Source organism: Cinclus cinclus, chromosome 18, assembly GCF_963662255.1.
Source record: "Cinclus cinclus chromosome 18, bCinCin1.1, whole genome shotgun sequence".
Lineage (NCBI taxonomy): Eukaryota > Metazoa > Chordata > Aves > Passeriformes > Cinclidae > Cinclus > Cinclus cinclus.
The window spans coordinates 7436785-7450284 of NC_085063.1; the positions used below are offsets into that span (position 1 = coordinate 7436785).

The following is a 13500-nucleotide window of genomic DNA, read 5'->3' on the forward strand; positions in this document are numbered from 1 at the left end:
AGACAGCAGAGCCCGGTTCACGGCGATACATGCTTTATTAGTGAGCAAGCAAACGGGGAAAGCAGCGGGGCTGTGCCCCTGCGCGCGCGTCTGTGATAAGAAGTGAGGCTCACACCCCACTACATCAGCCGGCGGAGGTCCTCGAAGTTGAGCATGTTGTTGGCTACATCGGACCAGGCCGCATGGGTTGCCCCGTCCATCTCCGGGGCCAGGCTGTTGCTGCTCTCCAGAGTGTGGTTCGTGCCGCCGATGACTTCGTGGCATTCAGGGCACGTACTCCTCTGCATTGCCCCCCCGCACTCCCCAATTACATAGATATGTCCATTTCTGCACTTGAACCAGTGGCCACGGGGACAGCCAATAGCACTGACAATCTCCACCCGCTCAGCTTCAGAAATCCCCAGTATTGACACGGGCAAGCAAGCATTGATCTTGTTGAGGTGAGCCTTCACTGCAGCCTCATCCTCCTCCGTGAATTTCTTTGTCCCTTCCAGGATCTCACGTGCACTGTTAATCTCTTCGGCAATATCTGTGGGCATCATCGTACTTGCTTTGCACCTTGCCAAGAGGCTCAGCAAGTAAGTCAGTCTCTGGATCTCAGACTGCAGGTCAGTGAGCTCTTGTCCTGTAAAATTGATGCGTTGATTATCCAGCCACTTCTGCACTTCATCCAGCCTCTTTGTCAGCCCCTTCTTTTCATTCTCATCAATTTTGTTCATAGAATCAGTTAGGTCTGCTACACGTTTGTAGAAATTAAGCAGGTTCTCAATTAGGCTGATACTCTTTGTGGAGAGAGCAGAAGCTTTTAGTTTATTTTCCAGCATGGTATACTTCGAGGGTAGATTTCTCTTTAGAACAACATTCCGCACCAGTGAAGCCTGCAGTCTCTGTCTGTTAGACTCAATTTCCTGCGCTGGGCCTTGGATTTTCTGTTTCACCCGTTCTATCTCCTCCACCTGCCTTTTCACACTGGTGCCGTATCTCAGATTCTTTCTGATGGGAGTCTGACACAAAGGGCATACCTTCAGCTTGACAACATCATCTTCTTCATCCATATAGTGGTCAAGGCCTTGTGACTCAAAGACATGGCCACAGTCTTTAAGCTGCACAAATCGAGCATCTGGGTCATCCTCAAAGCCGAAAAAGATCTGAGTGAGTTCCTCGTGGTCACAAACAAGGCACTTCTTTGGGCAGGGCTCTCCACACAATCCAACACAGGGATGACCACAGGGCAGCATCTTATCACAGGGAACATTGCAGCGAGGCCTGTTGCACGGCTCAGAGCAAAGATTGGTACACTGATAGTGCTGGCACTGCCACTCACACGGCTCAGCACAAGGAACACAGCTTTCCCAACACTTCTTTTTGCACTTACTGTGAATGCAGTAGTTCTGACATGCCTTCTGACAAGGAGGACATTCAGTAGTACAAGGCTCTTGACACTTGTGGGAGCAGATCAAGACACTCTTGCATGGTTTAACACATGCCTTATGAAATCTTCCTCCAAAGCAAGTATGGCAGGTACCTGAACATACATGACCACATGCCAGTGTGACAGAACACTTACTCTCACATTTCACAGCCTCCTCATGTCCCATCCTAGTGATCCAGCAAGCAACCTTCTGCTTATGGCCACATTTCAGTGTGGCTGTAACCTGTTCAGGACACTTCACTGTGCACTGTTGCCCACAGGAACCCCTGCATGTGTGTCCACAGTTTAACTTCTTCTGGCAAGGTTCTAGGCACTTAAATTTCCATGGTGGAATACAGCATGGCACCATCTGCGTGTGGCCACACTTAGAAATAGTTTTCTCTACCTCCACCATACATTCTCCACAGGGCTTATAACATGACTTTGGGCAGCGGTGCCCATCTGCACAAAGCACCTTTTGACAAGGCTTCAGGCACTGGTAGTTTTTGTGCTCTGGGTCATATGGGTGACATGCCCTCGTGCAAACATGTCCACAGCTCAACCTAAACTCACAGGGATGAGTACAGCCTCCCTCTGGGACTTTGTTGAAGTCTTCACCTGTAGATACCTGTGTCTTTGTTTCAGGGTGGTTTTGACAGCAAAGCTCCAATGACTGGCCAATGTGACTGTTCTTCTCAAGTGTTTGAATGATCTCATTCCAGAGAGGAACCTTGCCAAGCATTCTCATGTTTCCAATACAATAGAGCCCTTTCTTAGCTCTGGATAATGCCACACATATCCGATTAGGGATCTGCAAGAACCCAGGTCTCCCCTCTTTGTTACTCCGTACCAGTGACAGCAGAATAATATCATTCTCCTCTCCCTGGTACTTATCTACTACATGAACCTTCACACCTTTAAATATCTTTGCTGGCATAAGCTTTTGCAGACAGAAGAGCTGTCCAGTGTAAGTAGTGAGAATGGTGATCTGAGAAGGTTCATAGCCCTGATGCAAGAAGTATTTGCACAGTTCCACTACAAAGTGGGCCTCATGTGGGTTCTGGTGGCTTTTCCCTTCCTGGATCTCTTGTTCAGGAACCTTATGTTCCACAAAGAAGACATTAGTTGAGACACCCTGAAACAAGAGGAAGGATGTCAGAGAGAGAATTCTAGTTTCTGTCCCCCAGCCTGTTTCCATATTCCTGATTATCCACTGACAGGACTTTTAAGGGGTTGACTACAGTATGCAGTTACTGTCTACTTAGGTGATTTCCTCTTAGATTTCCACAGATTATTAATCAAGTTACCATTTCAATTTATTTGTAATATTTCAGTAGCCTAATATGAAATCAGTTCCTGTGAGTGATTTTATTCCCCTTCTTTCCCAAGATATTTCTACTGTACATTTCCACATTATACCAAGGGAAACATGAAGTGTTAGTAACTTCTCAAAGCATAGTCATGGTGTGAACAATGTCTTATTGTGGCCCTGTGGGAAAAAGATACTAAGTTACCAGTGCACAGGGCTGAGCACATGTCTAAAACATGCCTCCTCTGTTGCTGCAATAAAAACAAAGCAGCAAGGAAGATTTCTTCTTCACCAGAAAAAACTAGAAATGCTAGAACTCCAGTTATCACTTATCAGTTCATGGTGTTTAGAGTTAATTGCTCAACTGTTCAAAAAACTCTATTTGCCTTGAGTTAGCAGGAGCTTTTAATTTTTAACCTATTAACTTGAATTATTCTACCTGTAATAAATTACTGTTCTGCCTCCCACAACTCAGAGACTGATTTTAAGAGGAAATAACAGATTTTGTAGCTCAAACACTGATCTCTGGTTTTCCAAGGTATCCATTGTGACGAAGTGTTTGTGGAGTAGAACTTAATTCAGTCATCACCTACACTGGTTATTGTACTAGCTGGGAAGATTCAATTTTGATGCCTATTGGTATCTCAAGTTTGTTTTAAGGCCAAATGGAACCGCAAGATTCTCTAGAATAGATTCTTGTAGGATAAATTGGGTAAAATTTTGTGATCTCCCAAGTTGTTGTGTGTTTTAGGTGGCATTTTTCTGTTTTTTGGGGTTTGGGTTGGCTGGATTTTGGCTGGAGTTTATTTGGGTTTCTAATTTATTTAACTAAATTGTCTTCTACAAAGACTTGATCTGGATTTCAAGGTACCAAAAGAGGATCTGCCACTTTCCCAGATAGCTTATTCTAATAATTAAATCTTCACTATTAATTTTCTCTTGTCTGACTCCAGCATTCTGCTATAGTTTTCAGTATGCTTCCTTCATCCAGTTAAAGAACTTGTAACTAATTAGTACTCTTTTTTCATATGAAGACTATGACTTACATAGTCTAAGCTACTGTAATGCTACTTCTGCAACTGCCTCCACTCTTTCTCCCAGGGTATTCAGTGGCTTGTGTTTCAGAGATCCAAGGCCATCAGTGTAGAAGTCTCAGAGATCCAAGGCCATCAGTGTAGAAGTCTAAGTTTGGCTCAGACTTCTGGGAAAATAGTTTAGTTGTGACAGAGAGCTGTGAGTGAGCCTGCAGAAAAGGGCTATGCAAGATATGCAAGGGAAGATTACAGAGAGATGATTGTTAATAGTTCAAAGATGCAAGAAAAACACCAACATAGAGATACATGAAGTCCTGGTTAGGGTGAGAAAATACAAATCAGAAAATAGGGAATGAGCATTAAGATGGAAAGTCAGTAACATTAAGGAAGAAGCAAAGACTGACACTTCTGACCGATACCCAAGGCAAGCATTCTAATAACTTACTAAATTCTGGCTGTTTATTGAACATGTTAAATAATAAGTGATTACTTTCTACTTGTAAGCTGCATAGATTTTCTTTGAAGATGTTGTTTATTGGTAAAATGCCCAAACAGAAAAAACAAGGAATAAACATTCCAGTAATCCTGTCACCTATTTTATGTTTGAGTTTCACATATTATGCTTTAAGTCTTCCATTTAAGGTTTCTTCTTACCTTTCAAACTCCTACAATTAGTTTGTTCCCCCTTCCATTTTTTACTGTTTTTTTTAAAGTCATTGCTATTGTATCCATTTCCACTGTCCACCATCAGTAATGCCAGAAGAACTACAAATTACTTACCTAATACTGTATTGCACAATTCCTTGATTCAGGTATAAATTTCAATGACTGAAGTTGACCTAAGAGCCTGAAATCCTTGAACACTATATTTTAGGTCAGAAACTCATTTAGCCAGTAACAGGGGACAAAAGCAACCACTTGGATTGCTGAAAACTCACTTTTATATTCTCATATTCCAGGACAGAGGGATGGTTCTCCAGCTTCTGGTATATATGAGGACTGATAAGCTGGGCAATTTCAGGGCGCATGCGGTGCTGAAACACAAAACAGTTTTATCAGTCCTGAGGCAAGAGCATCATATTTCCCTGTCAATATTTTTTTGCTCCACTGTACAGACAGTGGCTGAATGCAAGACAAGGATGAATTTTCAGTAACAGACAAGAAGGGAGCACTTCCCAATCTCCACTCTCTCTCACCCCATTACTGACACTACCACCACTACCACAAGGAGTGGTAGTAGCAAAATATCTTCAAGAAAATCTCTTGGTAAGGTTGTTGTACAATAATGCTGGTTTCAGGACAAATCTAAGCACACTTTCAGATAACAAGATCCAGCACTTCACTCTAACTACTAAATGAGCTCTTGTATACAGGACTGCTGGTGGTAGAATTAACTTCCCTGGGCACCAAGATAGATGATTATAGCTGCCTGAGAAGAACAGTGCTGTCTCACTCTGCAAAATTCTGGAAGTTTCAGTTGCCACAATAAACTGTGCTCTTCACACAAAAACATGAGAACAACAGTGCTGTGGACAGTATCTCTAAATAACTGAAAATATGCTAGAACTCTGTCTGTGTCAGTTTAACAGCTCCTACCACTCTTTTCAGAAGTTAGATAATACATTATTTTCTTTTAGGCTGCTCTTACAGTAGAAATATAAACTTAAGTGTATTACAAACTTAAAACAACCTAAATACAAATGCCATGAAGTTTTTTGTAGCTCTTTCTTACTTGGTACTTCAGACAGACAAAGGGGAAATCCACTTTGATCAGACGTTCAAAGAGAGAGACTTCGAGGTTGAAGTTCTTGGCCAGGTCATATACATTTGCACTAGGCTGCAACTGAAAGAGAAGGGATAGGAGGTCATATTTTTGGCACTTTTCCTATCTGTTAGTAGGATTTTTCACTCTCATTTTCTGTGACTGGTTGCCCACTGAAAGGCTAGAGACTGGATTCTTGCAGAAGTGCTAAATATCAAAGATACAATCACAATCAAAGCATGTGTAAAATTGTATCAGTGAAACTAAAACACCAGCCCAACAGGAGCTCTACTCTGAAACTAGAGGAGAAAGGACCTGTGGTATCTGTGGAAGCTGGGAAGCTACAAGCCTTGGCAATTTTCCCACACAGTGTTTGGTTAGACTGCTCTTGTTCATTAACACAGCAGATAAAGATGTTAGTCATAAAAGTTACCTGCTGGTGATCTCCAATGAGGATGAGGTGCTGGCAGTCTTTACTCAGAGTAGTAATGGTGTGAGCCTCAAGCACCTCTGCTGCCTCCTCTACAATGACAATTTGTGGCTGTATGTACTGCAAGATCTGTCGGTATTTTGCAGCACCTGGGCAAGGACAGAAGATAAACCTTAGGATAAAACTACATTCAAGCAGTAAAGCAAGACTTTTCATAGAGAGGAGTTGGCTCTGTCTCAGAAAAGACTGGGGTTCTTCTTGAGATTCTCCATTTTAACACTTGGCTTTTTCAATTTTAAAACAGCACCATACCAGGGATGGCTTATATATGAAGAGTTATTAAGGAAGGCAGGGGATTAGTCCTATGGCTGCCTTAGTCCTTTTGCAATGAAGATAGACTCAATACATGGTTCTACACATATAAATAGGCCTAAATTGTCACTCCAAAGGGACATACTACAATGACCTTGGCACTGCCATCTCCAGAAGGTGGTGTGGAAATAGCAATACAGGTATTAGCCGTGCCTTAATAAGGCACAAGTGGTGCAGTTCTGTTACAAGAATGCTATTCAAGAGAGGAGGAGTGCAAAAGGGAACAGAAGCTGCTCATGCCGCTAATTAACAACTCTCACAACAGCCCCATTTGCAAAGGAGTCAGAGATTAAAAAGGCTCCAGACTAATGCAGAGCCTGACCCAGGCTGTGAAGCAGCACGTGATACTAATCTTTCAGCAAAAAGGTTCCTTAAACATGACATAAGCAATACAATACTGGTTTGCTTCCCAACTGCTCTGCACCTGTAGTTGTCATCCCCACAATCCTGGCCTGACTGAGAATACAGAGATCTTGTTGCAGCTTCAGTCTTTTCAGTCTTTCTGCTGCTTCCTGATATTTCTCTTCAAGGTGCAAAATGTCCTCTCGAATAAAGCCCTGGTAAGTCTTCAGCCAAAGCCTGGGAAGAAAGTGCCATTATCACACACTGCAAGGAAAACAGAAGGGTGATCCACAAGTTCTGAGTGGATTCAGTTCAAAACTTCCCCCATGTCTTTTGGGAAACAGATTATTACCAGCTGTACTTAGTCCTGAACATTTACAAATGCAGGGCATGACATTGCATCCCATGCAGTACAAGGAAGGTAAGATCAAGCATGCTCAAACAAGGAGCTGAACAGATACAGGCAGAAACATCATGGCTTGACGCAGTTTGCACACTGGAATGATCCTAGGAAACACCTGCCTGACAAGCCCTGAAAAACAGCTTTGTCACCTGTAAAGCCTCCAGCGGGAGCTCAGGTCAAGCTGCCACACATTCTGAATTGCACTGGCCTCTAACTCTGTCATTGTGTTCAGTTTACGGAGCTCAACTTTCATCTTCTGCTTAATTTTTCTCCAATGGCCAGGAGTTATCTACCAAAAAAAAAAAAAAAAAGAAAAAAAAAGTGCCCCAATAAGCAGTTACAGCATGAAGATTCTTTTGTACTACCATCCTCACATTATTCTTTACATAGTTATGCTAATGCATGCAGTTACCTCCCACTGCATGTCCTCCTGCTGTGGTTGAGCTTTTCCTTCTTCCTGATCCAGCTCCATAGCCAACATGGATCTGGCTAGTTCATGAACAGCTAGGTCATCTTCCTCCTTCCTCCTCCAAGGGTTTGCTATCTTTTCATCCTCAATCACTCTCTCAGCTTCAATCAGGTCAGCCATCTCTGGGATCTTCAAAAGCTCCTCTTCTGCTTCATCTTCTCCCTCCTCCTCTCTTTCCTGCTGACCACCTGTGAGAGTCAACAGTCATATGCAGTAAGCCACAGCCATTCTATCAGTGCAGCAGTAAGATCAGTATCTGGAAATTAGGGTTAATGTTCTTTCCACTCCTTCACAGTATCACACATCATTCTGCGCCGGTTAAGTAGCAGCATCTCTTTTTTGGCACATATACACTGCTTAAGTAAACGCACTTGTAGAAGATGTGTCTGGGGTGGGTGTCTTTTTGGTGTTTGTTTTTTCATTTTGTTTGTTTTACCTGGATTTTCAGCCCATATATTCTCTGCAGCATTCTGAGTGAAGGCAGATACACGAAGTCCCAGCCATTCCAGAATCAGTGAATGTCGTGAACCAATGCAGAAAACCTCATCATCCTCCTAATACAGGGAAAGTCAAATTAGCCAGGCCTATTGCACTTCAGAGACTTAGGATGATGCCAAAGCAGCACCTTACAGCAGTAGTAACTAGGACAAGTTCTCCTGAGACACCCTCCAGAAAGTTCACACAGCCCCAGATCTTCAGAAAGGGTACCCCTCCTCCCCTTCTGTTTAAGAGGTTTTTGTTTGGGTACTTGCATATTTATGCTGCTAAAGATCAGTTAGAATCTCTGCAGTTAGCCCTGCCTGTCTTGACTACTGTCATTTGGCACAGCTTGCTGTTCACTCCCTCACTTTTCCGATAACCAAATGATGCTAAAAAGATGTATGCTGGGGGAACCTCAGGCCCATTAGCATAAAGAATGGTGAGCATGCACTGGGACCACTTAACTCAGAAGAAAGGGACCTCTCTTACCAGACCCATTTTGAGGCTGGCCCAGTGCTGGGGTGCCATGTGCGGTTTCAAGTAGCGCTCACTGACAACTCCGTGGGTCGTGCACTCCAACCGCCGTGCTCCTTCAAGGAGCTGCTGCTCAGTCTCTTGCATCTTACTCATTATCTACTCGTAACAAAGCGAAGGGAGTTACACTCAGAGAAACAAAGTTTACTAACAGCAGGACAAAAAACTGACAGAATAATTAATTATTCAGTGTAAAACAAGGTGAAAGGCCAGGGGTGAGGGAGGTTTATTATCTCCTCCAATGCATAGGCAACCCAGTCCCAGCATCTCCCAGGATGTCTGCACGTACATGTGCATAGTCACCAGAGAAGTAGTCTTTTAAGTGAAATCTGTAGTTAATCCTCTTCAGCTCCTTCAAGGTGAATCTGTGCAGAGCTACACTGCTACTCCTGCCCCCAATACGCACTATGCCATCATCTTGAAATGGGAGTATTCCTGTGAATGAAAGAGAATTATTAAAACTAAAGGGCCAAGCTCAGTTTTCAGAAGTAGGACAATAGATAGGAAAAACACCCTTTGATTGCAAATTCTGCAGTGGTTTTCTCTGAGTGAAGTTTTTTTAATCTGTATCAATGGGGCTAGAGTCACTAGAAATAATCAAATCAAAATGCAGGTTATCATGCCATACAATGAACAAAGTAAAAGTTATAGTATAGTTTCTACTTACAGGTTCTAAAAACAGGTTGACTGGAGAATTTGTGGATGAACTATTGCTTGAAGTGTTCATGGCTAGGTTTGACAGAGTTTGGAGCAACCTGGTCTAGTGGGAGGTGTCCATGACTATGGCAGGTAGGTTGGAACTAGATGGTCTTTAAGGTTCTTCCAACCCAAACCATTCTATGATTCTACCTCCATCCTGCTTGCAGGAACTCTTACCTTCTAAGAACTGATCCAGTGCATGGTTAGTGTAGCAGACTATAAGGATGGGACGCTTCAAGTAAGTGCCTTGCCACACACGATCATTGGTCAAGAGAGCCTGAACAATCTTCAAACCCACGTAAGTCTTCCCTGCAAGACAAACTCAGAATGAGAAAAGGGTAATCCATCCTCTATGAGTGCCTTGAAACATAGAAATCATCAAAAACAGATACAAGACTTATTTCTAGGCAGCCAATCTGGTCTGTACCAAGAGAACTGACCGCAGGGGTAACTAGTTTACAAAATGTACACTAAGTAGTATGACACTGAGTTTCTGGCCTGTAGTTGAGTGAGGCCACAGTCTGCAAGTATGTTATTTTTCAGATAAATATACCAGACCTTGGACACAGGGTTTTCTCTCCCACTGCATCCCCCAGCCTACTCTGATACTGGCATCATACATGACATTTGGCTGCACATGAAACATCCACATACTATTGGAATACAAGCACTGTTGTATTGCTTGTTAATTCAAGTACCATTTAAAACAATTACAGTTCATCTTCTAACACTTTATTCACACAGTGGTTCATGGCTGAATGCTCCCAAACCTCTAACATGCCATGAAGACAAGTAGGAGAGTGCTACACAACAAGAGGGACCGTGTTCTCAAAGGCGATTGAAAACTTCTTCACCCCAATTTACAGGCACAGCCAACAGTGTAGTTGGTGTCTACTTGCATCTAGGTGGGCAAAGATCAGTGTGGTTGTTTGAGGATATTAACTGTCTCCACAGCTCACACTGAGGGACTCAAACATGAATTAGCCACAGTACTAAAGTTCTGGAGACAGTACAGCTGCCTTTCTCTGAAGTTAATCTCCCTAGATGGGGGAATCAAGGAGAACTTCTTAAATTACAGAGCCTTTAAGCAAGTATTTCTCACCAGTGCCAGGAGGTCCTTGGATAATAGCCAGCTCCTTGGTGAGTGCAAGATTCAATGCCTGCATCTGAGACTCATCTAATTTCAAAGCTTCCATTGAAAGCCATTGATTGGGATCTAGAATGCGAACACTTTTCAAGTTATCAGGGCACTCCTCTTTATGTGAAGTCTCCACCAAGGGTGCAAGGTTGTAGGCAGTATCTGCTGTCAGGTATGCTGGCTCCTTCACCTGTGCATCGCATTCCACAATGTACTTCTGGAATGGGATATCTTCTTCCCGCATTTTCTGCAACCCTTCTAACACATGTTGATAGGCCTCAAAGTAGGCAGTTGTCTCTACCATGAGGAAAGAGTCTGAAGGTTGAACCTCTGCCAGCAGTGGCTGGCTCTCTGCATTAAAACACAGCTCCACAATCCCATTGACAAGTTCTGCAGCATTACGATTAGAAACAGTGGCAAAAAGAAATGTTTCAAAATGATCTTGGGACATGCAGACTAGGGATCCATATAGCAATCGTTTAGAATTCTGCCACTGTACAAACCACAGTGGTTTTGTGTCAAACTCGACCTTGTAAGAAATACCAGTTGAGGTACAACATGGGGCAATAATCCGTGCATCAAAGTAGATCCTGATATCATCAAATTTTTTCTTTCTCAAATTTCTGTCCTGTGGGTTCTGCAAAATCTCCATGATACCTTCCCTTAAAGGCCTTACAAAGTCTTCTCTCAGAAGTCGGAAGTGGGTGTCAAGATAAATACTGGTGCTTTCATATCTTCCAAAAACAAAATTGGGACGTAGAAAAGGCTTCTCATTACCATGTATTTCATCATATGTTGGATAAATGCTCATGGTACGATAGCTTTCTTCTTTCCCATCTTGAGACTGTATAAATGCACAGTTATCAGCCCTCAGTGTGCCTTCACGTCTCTTCTCCTGAAGATGCTGCATGAGCATCTGGACTTCATTGAGATTCTTCTCTGCCTCTTCTGTGATGTCCACACCAAAACCTTTCAGGGCATTTATGGATGCTGTCAAGACTGTGAAGAGAATGGAGACTTTCTGCACAGAGCTGGCTGGGAAAGTACTTATCAGGTGCCAAAGAAGTAAAATGATGTTGCTGATATGCTCAGGGTACGCATGGCGTACAGCAGGATCTACTTGTGTTACCATGTCAGACACATACTGTGGCAAACAGATCTTGAGAAAGTTGGACTCCTTCACAACTCCAAGAATGTGTTGGACACCCTGTCTATCCACTTGGGAACAACATGCTTTTTGAAGCACCTGGCAAATGAGCTGAACAAAATTGTGGTTCATAGTTGTTTGGGAAAGAAGTTCCTTCAACTCTGAACTGGAATCAAGTATAATGACAATTACTGAGGGGCCTTTCTCGAGAAGACTTTTAAGGAATTTACAGTCAATCCTTCTGGCTCGACGAGGCTGCTTACTGTGGTGGGCACCACCTGGGGTAGCATTCTGGTAGAAATGAGGATTCTCCTGAGGTTGCATCTTCCATGTGCTACCTTCATTTTCCCATCCACTCCTCAGCCCTCTCACTCTAGCTCCTCCCTGAGCTTGTACACCTCGATACCCCCTTCCTCTGCCTCCATTTTCTTGCCCATTCCAGGTTCCCCTGGTCCTTTCATGAGCTTGTCCGAACTGATACCTTGTTCCTCTAAATGCAATTTCTTGCTCATTCCAGCGTCCTCTGCCCTTCTCATGTCTTTGTGCACCTTGATACCTCATTCTCCTTCCCTCATTCTCCTGTTTAGTCCAGAATCCTGTGGCTTTACTGTTGTCCTGTCCACCTCGGATTCTTGGTTTATTCTTACTTGATTGAGGAACCTTTGAAATCCAACCACCAATCCTCTCTTCTCTTTGCCCAGGTAGAGGAGTATAATTACTGTCTTGGACGTTTTCCCCTAACTGAGGTGCCTGGCCTGGTACATTATTTGTCCTGTTTCTGTTTCTTCCTATAAAGCCAGCATCCAAATGAAGTGCATTCCCTTAAAAAACAAGCAAAAAAAGAGACACTCCTTAATTATAAATCAACCAAATTAACATGCCTCCCAAAAAAGATGAATGAGTATATTGGCCTGATAGTCAGCATATTTTGAGCATTTGACATCAAGTTAAAAAATAATTATATTTGCACACAGACTTACACATTTGTGTCTCATTTGTAGTCCTTTTACTAACTGCTAAAAAGAGTACCATGCTTAGAGCTCACTTGAGCTACAAAGACACTAAAAAACAAAACCTCCTTCCACAGAACTGAAAGCAGAAGTAAGGTCAAAGATTAAGTTTACTGCACAGGACAGCATTTCCTCGGGAGTTGGTCATCAGTGAAAAAGTGACAGAGGATGCCACAGATGACTTGAACGGGCTGTACATAGCACACGCAAAACATGGAGCTTCTGGACACAAGCCCGGCCTCCCGGAGCACAGCAGGAAGCACAGCCCACAGAGCCTTTGTCACTCCCCACAGAACGCTTAGGGAAGAATTGACTGCTAGTGGGAAAAAACAGCAAGAGTCTGCTGCAACACATCGCCGCATCATGGCCCCAGACAGACTCCAAGGGCAAATAAGAAAGGGTTGAAACTCAGCTTCGAGAGAAAATGTCGCTGTACCCAGGCAGGGGCGTAGGGGATCCCCCTACACCTACAGCACCAGCACCACCAACTACCAGCACCACACCCAGCCCTCCTGCCCTGCATTCGCCGGAGTACCTTCACCTCTCGCTCCACCTTGGGGTTGTCGGTCATGAGGCTCCTGCCCAGGACCCTCCATATCCCGGTGGGGACTGCTCCAGGTCTGTTCCAGCTCTCCAGGGCGAGGGGCGCTGGGGACCGTGGCGCTCCTGCGGCCGAACACGGGCGATGCTGCGGTGCGCTGCCTGCAGAGCCCCGGAGCCGCCGCGTCTGCCCCGACACCGACCAGCGCTTCCCAATCCAGTTCCCCGCAAAGTTTCAGTTTTCAGTTCCCCGTAAGTCCCGCCCGGTGGGCAGAGCCCTCGTCCCTCTCCGGGAAGCGCACCCGAAACTGAGCTTCTCCTTCCCTCTCCGGCTCCCGCGGCGAGGGGAAGCGCTAAGGACGGGAAACACACCCCATCACCACCCATCCGGCCCCGTCGCGGCCGCTTTCGGTTTCCTTT

At 44.1% G+C, this 13500-nt stretch overlaps 1 protein-coding gene across 1 annotated transcript; it reads right to left on the reverse strand.

The window, feature by feature from the left end:
• Positions 1 to 22: 22 nt before the first annotated feature.
• Positions 23 to 13450, reverse strand: ZNFX1 (zinc finger NFX1-type containing 1). The gene is made up of 13 exons (XM_062504832.1): positions 13076 to 13450; positions 10348 to 12351; positions 9423 to 9554; positions 8836 to 8981; positions 8502 to 8645; positions 7969 to 8086; positions 7476 to 7720; positions 7213 to 7352; positions 6743 to 6897; positions 5950 to 6095; positions 5487 to 5597; positions 4693 to 4788; positions 23 to 2546 (listed from the first exon to the last, which is right to left on the reverse strand). The coding sequence occupies exons 1-13, from the start codon at positions 13134 to 13136 to the stop codon at positions 120 to 122; spliced, it is 5925 nt and encodes a 1974-aa protein (XP_062360816.1). The 5' UTR covers positions 13137 to 13450; the 3' UTR covers positions 23 to 119.
• Between the last annotated feature and the right edge of the window lie 50 nt (positions 13451 to 13500).

Bases quoted from the DNA above. Each gene is read 5' to 3' on its own strand.
- ZNFX1 (XM_062504832.1), bottom strand. From the start codon at position 13,136: ATGGAGGGTCCTGGGCAGGAGCCTCATGACCGACAACCCCAAGGTGGA. The intron at 12,352-13,075 runs GTACTCCGGCGA...TTGTTTTTTAAG, and splicing joins AGGTGGAGCGAGAGGTGAAG to GGAATGCACTTCATTTGGAT. The intron at 8,087-8,501 runs GTAAGAGAGGTC...TCCCTGTATTAG, and splicing joins CCAGCCTCAAAATGGGTCTG to GAGGATGATGAGGTTTTCTG.